This window comes from Doryrhamphus excisus, linkage group LG8 (assembly GCF_037039965.1).
Source record: "Doryrhamphus excisus strain RoL-2023G ecotype Guam linkage group LG8, RoL_Dexc_Guam_v1.1, whole genome shotgun sequence".
Taxonomy (NCBI): Eukaryota; Metazoa; Chordata; class Actinopteri; order Syngnathiformes; family Syngnathidae; genus Doryrhamphus; species Doryrhamphus excisus.
This window is the reverse complement of record NC_136364.1, coordinates 10,825,324-10,845,880: the sequence shown is the minus strand read 5'-3', so window position 1 is coordinate 10,845,880 and position 20,557 is coordinate 10,825,324. Positions and strand designations below refer to the sequence as shown.

The window sequence follows — 20,557 nt, the reverse complement described above, 5'->3', positions numbered from 1 at the left end:
GGTCACGCTCGTTTGCTGGAGCCTACTCCGGCTGATTTTGGGTGAGATGAAGGTACATTAGTTTGGACAATTATAATACTCACACCAAAAGTAGCTCACAACAGTTTCACTGAAGAGTAAAGTAAGCAAAATCACTTAAGCACTTAGCTGTATTGTATGGCGACACCTAGTGGCCGCAATAATTCATTATATTGAGTGAGTGACGCAGTTAGGGCACACAAATTAAATGATATAGAGCATACTTTTTGTTACAGAACACTTTCCAATACACTTATGCCTTGGAGACTGTGTGTCTGTAAGTAATGTGCAACTATAATTATTTGATACTTGGAGAAATGTTGTATGTTGTTTAATTAGGACATGAATTATGTCTAGCTTGGGGATTGCAGCTGTTGTGTCTGCCGCTGAGTAACTAAATACACAGATATGATTTTCAGTCTGTTTCAATTTATTTGGGAATACAAAAATGATGAATATTTTGGTGTTAAAATACAGCTGGCTGACCCTGGGTGATACTAAAATTTAATGTTGTTAAGATCACCATTTAAGATCACCGTTTTTCCATTTCATGAGGCATTTGTTTAACTGACGTGAGTGACTTCCAATCCAGAAAATACACTAATAAGCTGAATTTGTGACAACTTGCATAGTTTTTGCTGCTTACCTTTCAGATCCAAGCATTCATTTCGCTGTGTGAGGTCTTTAAGTTCCTAAAATAACAAAAAGCAGCAATGTAAGTGAGACACAAAGCACTTTTCTTATGAAATCTAAAGTGGCTGCACATTTTGAAACTTCACATTGACCAAAACCAAATTGAAAAAAACTTCCTCTTATGTAACCCGAGATAAACGTCTGCTGCAAAGAAAACACCATTTGCTCGATAAATCTGGCGTCTTCCTGTTTTTGTGTTGTGTATACAGTATGTGTGTCTTTGTAAATGTTGTATGTCACTCCCATCTTAGTTCCGCTAGTAAAAAGTCAGAGTGAGTGCCGTGATGTGATTTGATGCGAGTGTCGCACCTCAAACAAAACCGCTATTTCTGCCTCCTGCCCTGGTGATACGCTCGCCCACGCAAACATTCAGAGTGCTGCCCTCGAAACTAGGTGCCAGCAAATAGTTGGCTCTCCATCCCATTCAGCATGAACTCCATAACCTCTGCCCTGGTGCCACACTGCCAGTAATTATCAGTGCGTGGCTGAGCGTGCCGACTCCCCCCCCGCCTGCCCCCTCACCTTCATGACTCAACAGGTCCTGATTAGCTCGGATGAGGTTATGGCATACACACACCGAGTGCTCAACGCCACAGGATAATGAGCAGAAGGGGCAGTAAATATGGAAATGCAAATGGAATTACATAATGCAAAGTTTATATACACTTGTATATTTAATAAAGGCTTATGGCCACAGTTTCACCCTGGAGTTGATTATTTCTATTTCTCTAATTTCCTACAGGAAAAAAAGGTTAAATACGAGCACAACAGAGGTCTCTGGTGTGAGTTGCAATAGCACTAGCATTCAACATGAAGCTGCTAAAAAGTCTTTCTTATAAACGCTCAAACACGACCAACTGGGCCCCTGGCAAGCCACCACATGCATGACACAGTCTGTCTTAATAAAGAGCAAGTGAAAGATGGCAAAGGGGGTCATTCAGAATGATGACTGAACTTCTCTTCCATACACCTTCTGACGGGCCAACCATTTGGTCTGAATGTCTTTGTTTATACCACCAAAGTGATGACTCAGCATAAACAAAAAGCTGCTGGGAGTAAGGCCAGAGCTAAAAAATATGACTAATAACAAATATGAGAAACATATAATAAAATAAAACAGAGTTAACACTGCAGAAATGATTGTGTATATGAGCAGGGGAAAAGAAAGAAGGGGCAGGTGGGACTCCTCCGTGATGCGTGCACAGTCATACCAGGCCAGTGGAAATGTACCCAGAGCATAAAAAGAAGCCCCGAGCATCAGCTTAGCGGTGTGATGTGTTTTTCCTCAAGTAGCTGTGATGTTAACTCTCAGCTGACCAGGCGTGTGGGGATTCCTTTGTCCAGTCTCTAGAGTCTAGACCCTCATGTTACCATCTGGAAGGTTTCCTGTACTACATTATCAGCAGAAACTCAAAGAAAACTCATTAAAACACACCGTAATCTTACAGCATCTAACAAAAGTGAGTGCACCTCTCACATTTCAGCAAGCATTTTTATTCCAGTGTATTTTCTCAAGGGAATATACCAGTGGTTCTCAACCTTGACCTGTGACCGGCCAAAATTCACAAATAATAAACTAGAAAAGTGTGGGTTCAGGCAGTACTTTCTCCGCTCTGCCCAGGTCAATAGCAGTGTGTGCCTGTCACAATGAATCAAACAAATATATACATATATACATACACACTACCGCTCAAAAGTTTGGGATCACTTGCAAATGTCTTTGTTTTCCAACAAAAAACACATTTTCATGCATTCCACAAACATTTTTTTCCATTTCACAAACAATTAAAATTACTTTTAAAGAAGGATGTACATTTTTGCATAGAGGCCTACTATCAACAACTGTCAGTCCTCTGCATCAATCTCCTGGTATGGCTGCTAATCCAAGTTCATCATTTTATAAGGCTAATAGATGATTAGAAAAGCCATCTAAAAATCTAAACTAAAACTAAAATCTCTTACCATGCTGTTAACTACTCCCTTCAGAGAGCAGCACAAACTGGGTCTAACAAGGACAGAAAAACACTGCACAACTGTGCAAGAGAGTGTGTAGTTTAAGACAAAGATGCCTCCCAGCTGCACTAAATAGTAGCCATCAAACACCAGTGTCAGTAGCAGTAGACTTCATAGCAGGACTGCCAAGAAAAAGCCATATCTCAGACTGGACCAAAAAATTTCCAAGTGATTCCAAACTTTGGAGCGGTGGTGCACTTTAGAGTAGGCAGACAAATTCTGAACATTATCCCCTCCCTTTGGGAAATTGGTACACATGTGAGTTCTCCAACATAACGAGCCAACCACACCTCCTAGCCAGCTACTCAGACAGAAATAACGGTGTATTGATCTATACACTGCTATACAAGCGACAATGTATACATTGCCACTCTATAGCATCGTCCCGTGAGAAGTAGATGGTGGTAAACTGCTTGCTGACATGTGAGGTAGTCACTTTTGTGAGACTGTAACTCACATAAAGAGGCAAGAGAACCCGCAGCCTCCCCCCTCTGGATTTGAGGAACTGCTCCTACAGCGGGATTAGAGGACACATGACTGCTGGCTAACCCACAAGACAAAGCTGCAAAATGCAAGAAGAGCAAGGGAAACACCTATCCTGCTGAGGCTAGCAACCCATCATCTTAAAAATAAAACCTGCAACACGCAAGTAAAGGAGGCTTGTCCGACTGTTATCGCTCGGCTGGTTTACAACTCACGTAAATGTTGCAATGGTTGCAGGGGAAGGGGACTCGGGATTAAGTCCCATGGCTGGTGGAGGTATCCGCACATGGACTAGAGCCAAGTGGTGCTGACCCCCACAACGGTAAGAAGAAGCAGCAGTTGCTGGTTTAAGGACAGCAGAGTCAGCAGCAACATTGACTGCTGTAAATTACTGTCGGGCAAATTAAATTAAAGAGCAAAAGAAGAAGTTGGGGGTGTGACTACATTCCACTAGAGATGGCATGTGACATACAGTAATTCCCCATGTGAACAAACGATGTTTAGGTTTGTGTGAAATTGTGCCTCACCTGAATCTGTTTGAGCACTTTGGGAATAGGTTTGCAGTTGAGCTTCTGACAGGCCTGCTTGTAAGAGGACAGGATGTCATCCACCGTCACATTCTGAGCTGGAAATGCAAAAAAAAAAACAATAAAATGTTTATGGTGTGTTACTTAGTCACTTAGACGTACCGGTGCTAGTAACTGTTTATTTTATTCATGACACAATCCAGCCACGACTGGCAACAAGTTGCAATGTGTAATACCTAAACATTGCTGAAAAGGAAGAGTTAGTGAAATGTGCAACATCAGTCATTTGTACATTTGGACTTCGTTTGTGTTGTCGCTGTCTGACAAATCAGGAGAAAACTATACTCTGCTGTTCCAGCAAAGAGTGGAAATACAACCAATTTGTCGTTGAATACCAGGAATTTTGTGTCATTTAAGCAAAAACGACAAGCTATATGTACTGCCTTCTGCTTTCTGTTTGAAAACAATTTTAATATTTTCCATCTATCCATTTTCTATACCGCTTATCCTCACTAGGGTCACCTGGAGCCTATCCCAGCTGTCTTCAGGCGAGAGGTGGGGTGCACCCTGGACAGGTCGCCAGCCAATCACAGGGCACATATAGACAAACAACCATTCACACTCACATTCATACCTATGGACAACTTGGAGTCGCCAATTAACCTAGCATGTTTTTGGGACGTGGGAGGAAACCGGAGTACCCGGAGAAAACCCACGCAACCACGGGGAGAACATGCAAACTCCACACAGAGATGCCAGAGCAGGGAATCGAACCCATGCAACCCCTTCAAAATGTTAAATATTATATTTTCTAAAGTAGCAGTATATGTGCCTTATAGAGGAAAATGTTACGGGCTATTTTGTGCAGTATATTTTTATTTAGAAGTATCTGAACACTCCACTTGAAGAATTTCCTTTAATATTTTAAAGTAGCCGAGCCTAATGCCTGTACTAATACATTTATGAAGGACTTTAGGCCCTTTGGTGGGGTTTTGCAAAAAATGAAAGAAACCCATTTCAACTTTGTTAAGAGGTGCCAATGTGTTAAGCATGGAGTTAAAGTCGGGAAAAGACCTTGCAAGTGAGTGCGGATTGTCTCCTGTGGCTTCAATTGACTTTTTTGGGGACTTGGGACCCGGTTTGAAATATTTTCACTCTGCCTCAGAACCTGGCTCATCCTCTCTGAAGGAGCCCCGATTTAAGCTTACATTTTGCCAAGAGAGCCTTTAATTTTAACTCAATATTATACTTGACGTCGAAGGACATTATTCCGAGACTTGTTTGATAGTGTGTACGTCTTGGGCAAGTGGGAAGTCTGTCAGCGTCACCCTGCAGAAGCTTCAGCAACGCAGATACGAGCCACATCAGCACCTGATAAAGTGTCTGTGAACACTATGTTTCATAACTTGCCTGTGATGACTCACCCTTGCATGCATAAGAATATTTGGATTAATATAGATGAGGAATGTCTGTGTAGATCTGTCGTGGCATGAATGTTTGGAAGGAACGTTAGAAAGGGGGTAGTCAAGAGTTGAAATGCACCACTTCAGATATGCGTAGTCATAATGTTACAGCTCCCTGGCTCATGCCGCCAAATCATTATGTTCTCGCCTTTCTTATACATTTGTGGGCTCAGTACTTTGGTGGAGTTGTGAGTGCAGCACTTTTCAGAACTAATAAAAATAATCTGTGAGCTTTGAAAGACTGACGGGTGCAAGTCATGATTAAGATTGAGTTCCAAGACAACGACACCTTTGGAGAATGTTATAAGACGGACAGTGTAACCTGTTTCTGAACTTTTTTTCTTGTTTAAAGCCACAAAAAAAGAAGGCAGGGGGTTTAAGGCCGTTGCTCCCAACCTAGTCTGTGCTTAGTTGGGCTAAATCCAATCAGGTGACTGATCGACTTTCAAACCTGCTGCTGTTCTGCTTGAGAGAAAGTGAGGCTCTTGGACAGAGGAAGAATATACACTACCGCTCAAAAGTATGGGGTCACTTGCAAATTTCCAAAGAAAAACTAATTTTTCAATTTTCCAAACATTTTGATCCATTTCGCAAACATTTAAAATGAATCAGATGATTTTCAAAGAACGATCTACATTTTTGCACAGAGGCCTACTATCAACAACTGTGAGTCCTCTGCATCAATCTCCTGGTATGGCTGCTAATCCAAGTTCATCATTTTATCAGGCTAATAGATGATTAGAAAAGCCATCTAAAAATCTAAACTAAAACCTCTTACCATGCTGTTAACTACTCCCTTCAGAGAGCAACACAAACGCTGCACAACTGTGCAAGAGAGTGTGTAGTTTAAGGCGAAGATGCCTCACAGCTGCACTAAATAGTAGCCATCAAACACCAGTGTCAGTATCAACAGTGAAGCAGCGACTTCAGAAAAATCCATATCTCAGACTGGCCAAAAACATTTCCAAGTGAACCCAAACTTTTGAGCGGTAGTGTATATTCTTCCTCTTCCTCACTTTTTCTCAAGCAGTCTCACCTTTCGCCAAGGTGAGACGCCTGCTTGGATTTGTTTATTTATTTGTATACATACGGCATATATATGTATAAAAGCAAAAAAAAAAAACAAGTATCGGATTATATCAGCCTGCATCTAGAATCTCTGATATTCGCACTCCATCACAGACCCTGCTTACGGACCCCAGGTGATCACAACAACAGTGCTGACAAAGAAGGAGCAGCACCCCTTGCCAAAGTCCCACAAAGATGTTGCAGCTGAGTGCAAAACCCGCCATGCACAAGTGCCCCACTCTGGCAAAGAACTGGAGAAGTATACAATACAATAAACCCCATTGCAAATCCAAAACAGCACCACAAAAAAAACATGAGACGCTCCCCAAAAAGTCCAAAACATCCGCAAAGCGTGAGAAAGTGAGTTTTTCTTCATACCTCCTGTTGCCAACTATTGTTCTTTTCAAGCCTTTTCCAACATTCCACAGTCCAAAATAAGTAATAAAAGCATGTATGCTTCGTGTTGAGATTGGATCGGCTTGACATCGGTATAAGCCGATACTCAAGGTGTGCAAGTTCAAGTGAAGCTGTATCGGGACAGCCTTTCTTCCAACGCATTTTGTCTTCCATATTTCTGCCATCATTTTAACAAAACCAAACCACAGCAGTGTTTACTTCTCTACATCTCTCAAGCAGAAGTTCAACCAGTGCATATACAGTATATGCAAAGTATATAGGAGACCTACAACAACAACCTCCTCCATGCCTGAAGGCCTTAATAGGCCTCGGCTTCTTGTTTCTAAAGCCAGTGGCCAAGTACTTATACAGAAATTACGGGCCAGACAACAGTCTTCATAGACAAAACACATGAATGAATCATCATACTACCTTCTATTTTAAAACTACATAGACCATGTGGTTATGTCAAGGGTGTGTGGGTAAATGTGTGAGCAGCTCAAACAAGGAAGAACTGATTGATTGCACAATCTGCAGTCCACCCAAAAAGAAATATATTGTCATCCAGACAGAATACCTGATCTTTCACTAGCTTTTGTGGCCGGTGTGCAAACTGAAAAACTGGTACAAAACGGCACAGCGTGTCCCTTCCATAGCTCCCAAGTCCTTGGGAAAAAAAAGCGTTATTGTGTGGCGCAAGTGTGTGCAAACACATCCTGAGGTGGAGGGTGGTCTCATGCTTACCACACAGCATTTTTACTCACACGTGCCAAATTGATTAAAGAAAAGTAAAAGGAGTTGAGGGTGAGAAAGAACTCTTCAAAAATAACCTAATTACAATTTAATTAAATCTACACTACCGCTCAAAAGTTTGGGATTTTTTTGGCCGCTTCGCTGTTGATACTGACGCTGGTGTTTGATGGCTACTATTTAGTGCAGCTGTGAGGCATCTTTGTCTTAAACTACACACTCTCTTGCACAATTGTGCAGCGTTTTTCTGTCCTTGTTAGACCCAGTTTGTGCTGCTCTCTGAAGGGAGTAGTTAACAGCATGGTAAGAGATTTTAGTTTTATTTTAGATTTGTAGATGGCTTTTCTAATCATCTATTATCCTTATAAAATGATGAACTTGGATTAGCAGCCATACCAGGAGATTGATGCAGAGGACTGGCAGTTGTTGATAGTAGGCCTCTATGCAAAAATGTACATCCTTCTTTGAAAATCATCAGATTTTTGGGGTAATTGTTTGTGAAATGGATAAAAATGTTTGTGAAATGCATGAAAATTTGTTTTCCCAAACTGATCCCAAACTTTTGAGCAGTAGTGTATAATTAAGTTAATTAATGTGAAAGAACAGAAAAAACAGTGGTGCCTGGTGATAAACAATCAAGAGTTGTAGCCCTGCAGGATCGTTAAAATTTGAGCAATGCTCTGCTATTGTGCCAAGCCTTCGACACCACTTCCTGCCATGCTGCTGGTACGTGCAGGGAGGGAGTGGCAATGGCAAAGAAGGGAAAATTAGTGCTACAAACATCTTTGAAAGTCAAGCTCAGGGGAAGCGAAAGGTGGCAATATACGTAAAAAGGCCCTTTAGCCGTGCATAATAAATTAGATCTAGGAAAAAACATCAAGATTAGAGGGGGTCAGAAGATCACTTTGATTGATTTTCAAACTGAAGTCTATCTGATTGGTTTTGAGTACTTAAACTATCAGAAAGGTGACTAATCATTTTTTTTTATAATTTGAAATGATGCATTTCACAACGGTACAGATGCACATACGCACTGATAGCACTGACACATGAACCTATAATTGGTGTGAGGCGGTGGTTTAAAGACAATGCTATCAAAGCCCAGGCTGTTCTGGTCCATGTACTCTACTGTAGACTGTTGGACTGACGTCTTGGGGAGAGCAAAAACTGCGGGCAACAAGGCAACCCGACCTGCCATAAATTATAAATCAATTACTAAAGCGGAGCAGCTGGCAGAGCAGGCACATGCACATATTTTGAGGCTCCACTGCCATATAGCAAATCTCACTGAATAAAAGAATTTCTTCCACTTTACAAATGATACAAATGAGTTTTTGCATTCTTGCAGCACTAAATGAATGTGAATCTTCAGTCACGTAACTGATTTTCTATAGGCCGCTTTAAAGACTATGTTTCTAACCTGTTTGTATAGCACACAGACCTTTGCACTTTTAAATGGATGCAATAAAACCCTTTACATAGCATAATGGGTCATCGTTGCTGTGCCAACCATGCCAGGAAACCCATGTCCAAAGTCAAAAACATCATCAATAGATCGCAAAACAATGCATTTTAAGTTAATCAAAAAAATATACACAACATTTTAGCATGTGACCATGAACTAGTGTTCCTTCATAAAATGTTGTCCTTTGCATCTGTAGGTCATCATCGTCACTGCTGCAGTAAAAGGCCACCAGCACCCAATAAAAGTCAGACCAGGAAAAGGAAGTGCCACGACATTGTGTATAAGTGTGGGCTTTCAATACCAGATTTGCCAGTTGGTTAATACATTAGACTTCAGAAAATTATAGCCAGTTTGCACAGCTAAAAGCAATCATTACAGTCAAGCGACTTCAGTGAAAAATGCCTGCTTAGCTGTCTACACGTGGAGTTTCACACCCTGAAAACCGTGAACAAAGATGACCGGAGAAAGAAACCACACAAGCCACTGAACTATCTACACACAGCTGGTTATGAAGCAGGTAACACACAATTAAACGATTCTCTTGAATGATTGTTGCAATAAAAAACATGAGTGGTCTGCAACCAGGCAGCCTTCAAGCATTGATCTCAATGCTGTGAAAGGCAACAGTGAGCAAAGCGGTTATGATTTAGTGCAAGAAAATGAAATGAAAATGAAAAAGAAGCACATATGCTGAAAAACAGCATATAGACGTACCAGGGTGCAACACAACCGGCTTAAGTTAATCCACTCACAGTCTCACATATAAACTCCCCGGCCACAGCATTAAGCCATGTTTCCAGCAAGTGGTAGATGTAGGTGCAGATTCTGGAAGATCTAGAAAGCTTTCTGTGCTGGTTATAGTTTGTAGCTGCTCTATAGGGGTCCACAACTCAATACAAAATGAGCCAAAGAGTATTATAGGTCCCCTTTATTGCCGGCAAAATGTTTACTATTATTTTTACAATATTTTGCCCGGCGGCAAAATAAATGTTACACAAATGTACTCATTTGTGTAAAATTTATTTTTTATTATTTAAATATTTAATTTTATATATATATATATATATATAAATAATAAAAATAATGTATAAAAATATTTAGCTATTTTTAAATTATATATATATATATATAATTATTATGAAATATATATTGTATTTATTATTATTCTGTAAAAGTAATTCTCACAAAAAACATGCATAAATATAACAAATATGAAGAGTCTATTTTCTTTGTTGAATAAAAGAACAAACTGACAAAAATGTATCCACCCATGGCTTAAATGGCACCCTTGCTGACATAATGACAGGGGAAACACTGTATAAGGTCCCTTTCAGCTACAGCTGGTTGATAATCTGTACAAATGTAATTACTGAAGACTGCCTGACATTTACAAGTGTGTGTGTACGGGGGAAACCTGAGCCTTTCGCAAAGCAGCCCTGAGAAAATGTTGTGAGGGCAATCCATTTGAAAAAGGTCACTGAATATTAGAATGCAGGCGTTGTCATTAAAATATAGCAAGGACAGCACGGGAATCACTTTCCGACACTAAACACAAAGAGACTTAGCATAGAGCAAGCATTTGATATAATTATTAATATAATGTGACAATCATGTTAAATCTATGGGCCAATGACATGAAAAGCAAGTTGCCAGCGCCTACTTAACATGCCCGTGCCAGTGTTCAAAATAGAACCCCCCCCACCCCGCACGGTCCCAGTCTGGAGCACCACTCCCAGAGCAACGTCATTCACACTTGACAGCTGGCTGGCAAATAGAGATGGGGCTGGAGGAAGAGGAGGAGGGTTGTTGCGAGGATGCTGGGGAGCACTGACAAGTCTGGACAACACATAAATGGAAATAAGTCAAATGCCTATTCCTCGTTAGAGTAGTTCGAGTAGATTCTCCTGAAATGTTAAATGGAACCTATTATGCTCATTTTTCAGCCCTTTGTATTGAGTTGTGGACTCCTACAGAGTAGTTACACACAATAACCAGCACAGAGAGCGTTCTCATTCTTACAGATTCTAAACATCCTCAGCTGCATTTCTTTGGATTTTGTGGTTCCCACAAAAAGGTTTTTTTATTGTATTCTGCCCACGGCCCGCATGCAGGCACACCCACTCTGCTGTGTTTGGTCATGCTTCCGAGTGCATATAAAGACTTACGGTTTGTGCCGCTAACTGTTCAGGAGTTAAACGGTATAAGACCTGATCATAAACGGCGAATTCGCACACTGCCGAGGGCATATAAAGACTTACGGTTTGTGCCGCTAACTTTATAGCAGTTAATAAACGTTGATTTATCTTTTTAAAAATGACAGCTTTTAACATACAGCCATATGTGTCGGATCCCGAATCCCGATCCGGAAGTGGAGACTGTTCAGTCAAAAGTTTCTCAAGATGTCTCAAGGTTACTTCAAGATGTCTCAATGGAAAGTAGCTTTAGCATTTTAGCGTTTTCTACAGCATCAGTAACATGTTTTGCGGGACTACTAGTGTGTAAAAAAAAAAACTCAGTTCGAGCTATTAGCAACCACGCCTCCTCTATGCTATAATGCTACACTGACAAGCGCTGTGTTCACAACACAGTTCCATGTGAAATGCTGTGAATCAGGAAGTCCAACCACTTGGGCCTGATGGTGGCGTCTTTAGGAATTCTAAACAAATGTGGTGTTCCTTTTCGAGGCATTGCTAGCAAGTAAACAGCGGAGCAGCACTTGGAGAAAGAAGAGCTTGGGGGAGGGCATAGAGTTTATATCCTGTATAAGGAAGTCCGCTCCTCTGTGATGTCACAAAGAAACGGTTTTACCACGCCTTTTCAGACAGAGCGTTTTGAGCCATCTCAAACGTCTTTCAGGGCTCCCTTCCAAATGCGCAAACCTCATTATCTGAAACTTTGGCATCGTTTAACACAAGATTACAACTTTGTAACTACATTTATAGGTCAGAAAAGTGGAAAAAGCATAATAGATCAACTTTATCAACAACAACAAAAATTCTATATTTTTTTGGCATTCCACAACAAAGTCGAATAGACTGTAACAAACATCTGACACATTATCAGTGGTCAAAATACATCAATACACGTGATGGAAGTCTGCAAGCGGGACCAGATGGCACTGTGAGGGTACAAGCGCTCTATTTATAAATTAAGGGGGCCATTTGATGTGCACCGTGTGCGAGCGTGGAGTATTAAAATAATATTTGTCAGCCGGAGAGTAGATCCAACAGCGGGAGAGCAAGGAATTCCTGTTTGACGAGTGAGCAGAAGAGTCCTACACTGACTTGAGGTCGGTATGAGTAACCACCACTAGACAGCAGGAACATTAAAATAAAATGCTAATTCAGTTGTTGGAAATTTGAATAATCTCACAACACAATAATCCACAATAAAAAAAACAGGCTGCTTTTGCAGCAATAACCCAAGCAAAGTGTAACTCTGAAACCCCTGACGTCACTTCCTGTCGGCCTCTCTTTCAGGTCTTCTGGGGAACACATTTATAGTTACACACAAAAGAATTAGTCTTATTTATTTGTTAAATAGCTGTTTCATTCTTATTTAGTCTACCATGGTGACTGTGTAATTTTCTCTGTGGAGGGATCTAATAAAGTTGAAAACCCATATTTAAAAGGTCGTAAACAAGTTTTTTATGCTTGAATTACAAAAATAATCCATTTATAAATAAGGAATCCTGCTTTTCTATCAATTAAACGCAATAAAGGAGGAATTACTGGATTTGATTTGTTGATGTTTTTGTGTTCAGTTGTGCTATCTGTGGAAAAAGGTGTGGAATAATGACGCTCAGTTGGCATTGTTAATGCTAACTAGGTCAGTTGAATTGTTGCACAAGTGGGTATCAATAGCAATGAAGCCATAAATAAGTGATTGGTACAAATAAAAAGTCCGGTTCCAGTACTTTCAGTAAAGCCAGCTGAACCAACCTGTGGCACAGTAACAGTCCATCACTTGGTCCTCAGCCACAACAAATACCATTCCATGGGTCACGGAGCCACTAATAACCGAGTGCCAAGTCGGTCTGATGACACAGAGCTCAAGGTAGGCCAAAGTATGCATAGTTAAGAGTATTAACTGCACAACTCTCAATCAAATCCACCATTAATCATGCCAGAACTCATGGCTCTGCAATGTTTGTGGTGTCTGATTAATAAATGACACAGCACGTGCCTACAATGCGATATGTGGCATTCCTGATTTGCAAGACGGGCGATGTGATGAAGAACATGATTCACTAATACCCGACAGACAAGTGAGGTCACATCTCAGCTATCTCAAAATATGATGTTTAAAACAATCTAGATGCTGGTCTGGGGCAGCCCTGCAAACGCTGAAGAGCCCCAAAGCCAAAATGGAAACATGATCGTCGCAGCCGACTATTGTTCCTCCTGACTTGAGGTTCAGAAAGAAGCCCGGCAACTCATGATACCTCCCATTCATTCACTTGTGACTGCAATCTAGAGTTGCACTCCTATACCGTGTAGTTGACAGCGGAGGCTATTTATTCTCCCGTGTTCTGACTCACACTATGTACGGAAAAAAGATCTCATTTTGATCTCAGATCCAATTTATCGTTTGATTTTAGAAAGGAGAAAAAAAAGAATTGTGAGAAACTGCAGACTCATAGAGTAAATGCATGGAGCTATAATGAACTTTTTACCTGAAACCATGTACCCCCTACTCCTGCACACTCCAAAAACAAACCTCCCTGTGCTAATTAACTTGAAATATTGATGATAATTCATTGGTTCATTTATGTTATAGTAATTCTGGGTGAAAAATTTGTATTTGCATGGTGACATTAGAATTTAAGTTTGACATATAGATCATTTATAATCTTACATATCACTCCACTTCCATGTTGGCATCCTTCCCTTTGAATCCATTTAATTTAAATACACTTCATTTGAGCTTCACTTTTTTTTGTCCACTCAGGATGGCTCTGGTTTAAGTCTGCATATTAATTTAACAATCATGATAAAGCAGTATCTGTCCAAAGGTTTGTTTAACGTTGATGTCTGTTATAAGTAAACCAATTTGTAACATTGTCTGATTGTTGTATGAGCAACAAGCGGTTGCATTTGTAAATATCACCTACTTTGGGTGTGTTTGCTGTACAAGTACAGCACTGACAGTTTGGTAGTTTCGATCCTACTCGAGTATGATGTGTCCATTATCTGAATGGAGCGGCAATATAAATGAAATTTTCAAGATTAAACACTTAATGCACAAAGTAATCATTCAGACTTATTTGGTGATATGATGCACACAGAGCAAGGAACAACTTGCCGCTGTCTCCTTCCTGTTGCGGTTTCCTCGTACTTTGAGGCGTTCGGGCGCCCTTGTAATTTTGAGTGTTATGCTCTAATTGTTTTTCATTTTTATTCACATACCCCCTATGGCAACTGATGTACCCCATTTTGGGAACCACTGACCTGGACGATATATACAGACACTGGGATTGGGGACTGTACATCTGCACTGGTTTTAAAGCTACCCTATGATATGATGTCATATTTAATGATGTTATAAGCGTAATGTGCACTGATTACAATTGGCAGATCACCAACTTTTAAAAAGGCTGACCGTTTTCAAATATAAATAAAGTTCAGAAAACAACTAAATTATATCAATTCCTTTAGTCTTATACAAGCGATTACACAGAGCTTTTACCAAAAAAAAAAACGGCGGGTCATCCAATGCCATGAACTTGCCTGGCCCTTTGCTAGCTTTAGTAGCTTCCTTGTTAACTGTCGCCGACTTTGCAGAGGTAGATAAGATCCATTTCATATGTAAGGATCGGCCGATTGCAGCCCTACAGATGGTATATAATCGCCAAATGTGAAATAAATTTATCATCTCCCTCACTTGTTTGCTTTACTTTTGAGAGAAGAGAGGCTGTTGAAGTTCTGGGGTTTCATGAAGGGAAAACCTCCTTCCACATGAGCATGATACAGCGGCTAGTTGGATGAAAAACAAAGCAGGCTTCTCTACACATCTTAAAATCTGAAACATTGGCTGCCAATTTTACCCATCAGTCAGCTACATTTGCGAGAGGTTCACCAAATAGGCTCCTGAATGTTACATTTATGTATGAGATACACGACCACTCAAGAGTTTGGGATGACTTGGAAATGTTTTTGGCCAGTCTGACATATGGCTTTTTCTTGGCAGTCCTGCTATGAAGTCCAGCATCCTGAAGTCGCCGCTTCACTGTTGATACTGACACTGGTGTTTGATGGCTACTATTTAGTGCAGCTGTGAGGCATCTTTGTCTTAAACTACACACTCTCTTGCACAGTTGTGCAGCGTTTTTCTGTCCTTGTTAGACCCAGTTTGTGCTGCTCTCTGAAGGGAGTAGTTAACAGCATGGTAAGAGATTTTAGTTTAGATTTTTAGATGGCTTTTCTAATCATCTATTAGCCTTATAAAATGATGAACTTGGATTAGCAGCCATACCAGGAGATTGATGCAGAGGACTGACAGTTGTTGACAGTAGGCCTTGATGCAATAATGTAGATTGTTGAAAATCATCTGATTCATTTTAATTGTTTGTGAAATGGATAAAAATGCTTGTGAAATGCATGAATTTTTTTTTTTTTGGGGGGGGGGGGAAACCAAGAAATTTGCAAGTGATCCCAAACTTTTGAGTGGCAGTGTATATGGCATCCATTGTTTTGGACAAGTGCAGAGTTACAGTGTGTAAAAAGTACATAAAGTGCACAATAGAGCTTCTTGGGGGCACACACTCGTGGCATGGACAAACATAAAAAGCAGTGTAGATTGTCTAAACTAAAGCCTATGGTGGGACCTCTGAGACCAATTTAAAACTGTTGAAAAATGCTCCCATGTGGGAGCTTTAACATTATGCTTTGTTAAACACACCTCATTTGGATCAATAACACTGAGCCTGTGTCATGTCCAGGATGAACTTCCTGGAGAAGTGTTAGGAGAACACACAAGAATACAAACAGCAGCGGGTCACGCCCACAATACAGCAGGCAGCCCCGTCCTGCTTTTCTATCTCTTTGCTAATCTTATCTTGCAGGTTCTCTTGATCAATCAGTAATGTTAATGTTTGCCTCCTAGATAGACTGTTGATAAATAAATATAGCATTGTTCTTAGCCCATCCTCAAACAATACATGCTGCACAAACAATTGGTGTGCTGGAAGAACAGACTAATCATTTCCGCACACACTTGTTTGTGTTTAAGGAAGACTTAAAGCTCTATTTGAAAAAGGTTTGGAGGCGAGTCCTTGGCAAGGCGGCACGTTTGTGTTTCCATAGCTCATTCCATAGCAAGGACTCACTGTGGCTTACAGTAAACACACAGACACATAAGAGAAATGTTTAGCATGGGTGTAAAGAAGTAATGAAGTACCACTTCCACACAGAACATGGAGACATTTTTGCCTCGGTTTTATGTGTAACGAAATAATCAATTTTCTCTGTACAGCATCGTTCCAGAAATCGTGGGTCCATACAAATCACCTGAAGCGTTGTTGGCTCGTTGTTTGCGCATTTTTGATTGAGCACGATGGTAAAATCATAGTCAATTCTGGGCAATTCTGAAACACTGGCTAAGTCGGTAAAAACACTCTTTTGTCACTGAGCTTGAATATTTTAAGCAAAACAGGTTTATGAACTTTTGAAAAAATATATTTTAACATTATGAGAGCCCTCGCAACATGAAATAACACCCCTAAATTCACCTTTATAATCAGATTATCTAGTATAGTAGACATGATGAGACATAACTCAGAAGTGAGCATAGGGAAAGTTCCTTGTTGTTGTCGTCGTATCTCAAAAGTAATGTGGGTCCATTGCATGGCATTAAAAAAAAATGAATCCATCCTCACAATGACGTTATATACAGGGCAGCCAGTTTCACATGCATCAAGCATACATACATTGAAAATAATGTACACTGTTTACACTGCATTGTGCAACTCTTATGCCTGTGCTACGGTATCTCTGCAGGTATGTACTTGAAGCAGTGCAAGCTACCTAGCTAACTAGTTAATTTTTTTTCTCAACTTAAGAAAAGGGTTTCAAAGAAGTACCACTTCCACACAGAACATGGAACACCCTTATTCACACATAATATGCAAATAGACAGACAAACAGTGTATTACCATGCCTCCAGGGGTCCTTTGGCTCCACGGCTCCAGAAACTATGTCCTCGTCGGAAGGAAACGTCACCCTCTTGCCACTCAGTTTGTGTTTATCGTCCCCTTCCTCCACTGCGGGGTACAGCACAGTCTGGTCCTCGGCAGCAGACGCTTCAACGCAGCCTGTTTGCTTGGACTGGCCTGTTTCTACCACGCTGCCAGCCGGGACAACATGGCCGGAGGGATGTAAAATATCATCTGAGAGAGAGGTGACGTGTGCCGTGGACTCAGCGTCCTCCAAGACGCCACTCTCGTCAAGGCTCAGATCCACACCCATGTCCATCTCCCCGCTGTCGTCGTCGTCATCGCCTTCTGCTGGGTCGTTATACTTTACGGGTTCAGCGTCCTTAGGGTCCTTCATTTTATCCACAGCAGCACTGTCCTTGTGATCCCCATCACTGGGGTTGTCTTGGCCGCCGCTTTGTCTGTTCCCATTAACCTCATCAATCTCCAGTGTGTCCTTCACCTGGTGGTTATCCCCCTCGGCCACCTGAAGGTTGTCGGTGAGCTGAGGCATTGTCTCCCCAGGAATATTAGTGTCTGCTATCAGCTCAGAAATGCAGGGGATGACCTCGTCCGTGTTGATGCTAGTGTTATGATCGTCGCTATTTTTTGTCTTGACATTGCACAGATCTAGACGCTGCTCTTCGATATTCATGTTTTCATGTCCAGTTAAGCTAGGTCTTGAAGTGTACCACACGACCTGGGTAGACAGGAGCTAGATAACGGGTTTAATAAGCATAGATGTGCACCTTCTTGGTGGAGCAAATACTACAATAGTAAATCTATACACATATATTGCCTTTTGAATTAGAGGGCCAGTGTAGAGGTAATCAATAACACAACAGAAGATGCCTGTGTGACATGTGCAATGCAACAGCAGTCATTTAAAGCCTATCGACCACATTGACAGCAGTATTTTAAGAGGAGCACACCATTTACACTGACTCAGGGTGCCTCCATTACATTAGCAAAGTCAGCTTTACGTTCATTTGTATGAAGTGAGCGAGCTGCAGTTAGCTAGCAGGCTAAAGTTGAAGTCCAACAATGACACCCAAGGCCGTGTATGCTCGCATACCTGCCGCCTCACATATCACCCCGACAAAGTCCATTATTCTAGATAAAGGTGATGTTATTCCCCCTTCTCAGTCGGTTGTCCTGTGGTTAACTCACATCGCAGCCCCTTTGGAGCGGTGGCGGCGGCTGGAAAAGAAACAGGCGTCACACACACCGAGTACTCAGGATGTTTCCGTGGCTAAACGTTCTCGGCTCCGAAGATCCACCTGCTCACAGTCCGTATTATTATACGCATGAGATGAAGAGTGAAAGCCACATGCAAACAAGGTAAAGGACAAGCCAATAAGTCGGTGAAGGTGTTTTTGCCCAGCGCGACCATTCGTAGGGAAAGCTAGCTTGTGAAAGTCCAACAACCGTTTGTTGTTCACACGTCTGACGTCAGCACGTCGCACCACCCGGGCTGCGTTCAACAGCCGCAGTGTTGCAAAATGTTGCTTCAGGTAAACAACTAAAGAGGGGTTTTGTGACAGGACTGGACGTGGACGGTAAAATTAGATAGTTCATAGTAATACTTTGTATTCCATATATCTGTAATACAGTATACCCTCAGTATACCCTTTCCATAGGGTTCAGGGACTATACTAGCCAGTAAAAACCGCCAGTTATCAATTACGCCCCAAAAATGTCAATTTCTGACACACTACTCACGGGTATTTATAGCTCTTATAGAGATGTGTTTAAGCTGAAATAGCCCGTTTATGGAGAAAAGTGTCCCAGTGTAATCCAGTTGAATTGACAAATTAAAAGGCTCTGCCATACAAAGATTTTCTAATCACCAAATAGCCATGTTTTCAATTAAAATAGAAGCAAACGTCCTATATACAACTAGAGCACAATGCTGTTAAACAGTCAAAGATCCTCTATGTGACAGGAGTCCTCTGGCAGAAATAAGTTTACCAGGGTTTTATCAGGTGTTTGTGTCCGACTTTCAATGCAAAGCAAACATGTTCCACATTGAAAGTCACGCCTCCAAACAATAAAAGGGACTGTTTGGCCCAGCCCTCCCCCCCATGTTTCTAATAGCTGGGAAGTCAGTAAACACATCAAAGCATACATTAAAACACTTTATTGTACTCAAATATAATTAAAACTCTTGGGACTGAACATCTTTGGCAACAGAGTCATCTCGAGTGACCTTTGTCTTCTTGGGTAGGAGCACCGCCTGGATATTGGGGATCACGCCACCTTCCGAAATAGTGACCCCGGCCAGCAGATTGTTGAGCTCCTCGTCGTTTTTCACCGCCAACAAGATGTGACGAGGAGCAATGCGCTGTTTCTTATTGTCTCGGCTGGCGTTGCCCGCGAGCTCTAGCACTTCAGCGCAGAGGTACTCCAACACACCGGCGAAATAAACAGCAGCGCCACTGCCTATTCGTTCTGCGTACTTGCCCTTCTTGAGCAACCTGTGGATGCGGCCTACTGGGAAGGCGAGCCCTGCCCTCTTGGACCTGGAAACTACTGGTTTTGGCTTGGTGGATACTTTCTTTCCACGGCCAGACATCTTCAAGTGCTTCGGTCAGAGAGAGTGACAAAAACTGTGCTTTAAAAATCTAAATTGAGAAAATAAAAGTAGCATTAACGCTTTTGTTTGGTTCAAATAGAAACACTTCATATTTATATGTGTTAAAAACACATACAGCAATCATAATGCATTATATTCCACATACCTTGTGGTGTCTGTTCCGAGATGAGACAAGTGCTTCGGGTTGGTGTTCACCCAGCTGCTTTTATTAGAGAGCAACTTGTCATCTGTTGATTGATGACACCTGGCTCTCTCATTATCCTTTCTCCAGCAAGAGAGCTGCATCCTCACGTCTCTTATTTGCATCAAAACATCATCCTTTACTGAGTATCAGTGCAAAAGATTACATATTTTTGGCCACAAAAATGTTTGCTCTTCTTAAGCTAATTGTCATTTAAATAGAAATTGCAGGTGTATTTTGATAAGTGCCATGTAAAAAAAGTGCATTAAGTAGACAAATGTATCTTTATCTGTAAACACAGTGATACTTTGTCTATATAGCACGTCTGTGTATGCATACATGCATGAAATATAACATGTTGTAATTTAAAATTCTAAATTAGTTGTCATAAGCTCCTGTTATTTCTTTTACCTTTAAATGATCTAAAAATGTAACGTACAAATGGAATTTTAAATACAACTGTGTGAGTATGTTTGCAAAAATAGTGCCTGTAAATGGACTTTTGGGACTGAAAAATGAACTGGTGATTACTATTATAATGATTATTTATTTTAAATACTACAATCTACACTATTTGTGCTATTATTATTGTGCTATTTATGCCAAGCCTCTACATTCAAAATAAAACAGCGTTTAGGTGTGACAACTCTTGTAACCACCAGAGAGCAGCAGAGCGCCAGCCCAATCTCTCAGATACAGTGAAAAATACAAAT

General features: G+C 41.0%; 2 protein-coding genes across 3 annotated transcripts in view; both read right to left on the bottom strand.

Moving 5' to 3' along the window:
* ppp1r37 (protein phosphatase 1, regulatory subunit 37) overlaps window positions 1-18,527 on the bottom strand; it is a 31,104-nt gene extending 12,577 nt beyond the window's left edge. The window contains exons 1-3 of the mRNA XM_078792816.1: window positions 17,029-18,527; window positions 3,735-3,832; window positions 665-710 (exon numbers count right to left, since the gene is read on the bottom strand). Coding sequence (XP_078648942.1) covers window positions 665-710; window positions 3,735-3,832; window positions 17,029-17,722 — 838 coding nt within the window. The 5' untranslated portion in view covers window positions 17,723-18,527. The remainder of the gene's footprint in view (window positions 1-664; window positions 711-3,734; window positions 3,833-17,028) is intronic.
* A 662-nt stretch (window positions 18,528-19,189) lies between these two features.
* Window positions 19,190-19,973, bottom strand: LOC131134506 (histone H2A-like). 2 transcript variants are annotated; one of them, XM_058079878.2, is made up of 2 exons: window positions 19,809-19,941; window positions 19,190-19,651 (listed from the first exon to the last, which is right to left on the bottom strand). In XM_058079878.2, the coding sequence occupies exon 2, from the start codon at window positions 19,640-19,642 to the stop codon at window positions 19,226-19,228; it is 417 nt and encodes a 138-aa protein (XP_057935861.2). In that variant the 5' UTR covers window positions 19,643-19,651; window positions 19,809-19,941; the 3' UTR covers window positions 19,190-19,225. The 2 variants fall into 2 exon arrangements, with proteins under 2 accessions (XP_057935861.2, XP_057935860.2); XM_058079877.2 differs by having other exon boundaries at window positions 19,194-19,691; window positions 19,809-19,973.
* Window positions 19,974-20,557: the final 584 nt, after the last annotated feature.

What these genes read in the sequence shown, in the direction of transcription:
- LOC131134506 (XM_058079877.2), bottom strand. Translation starts at nt 19,642, where the DNA reads ATGTCTGGCCGTGGAAAGAAAGTATCCACCAAGCCAAAACCAGTAGTT.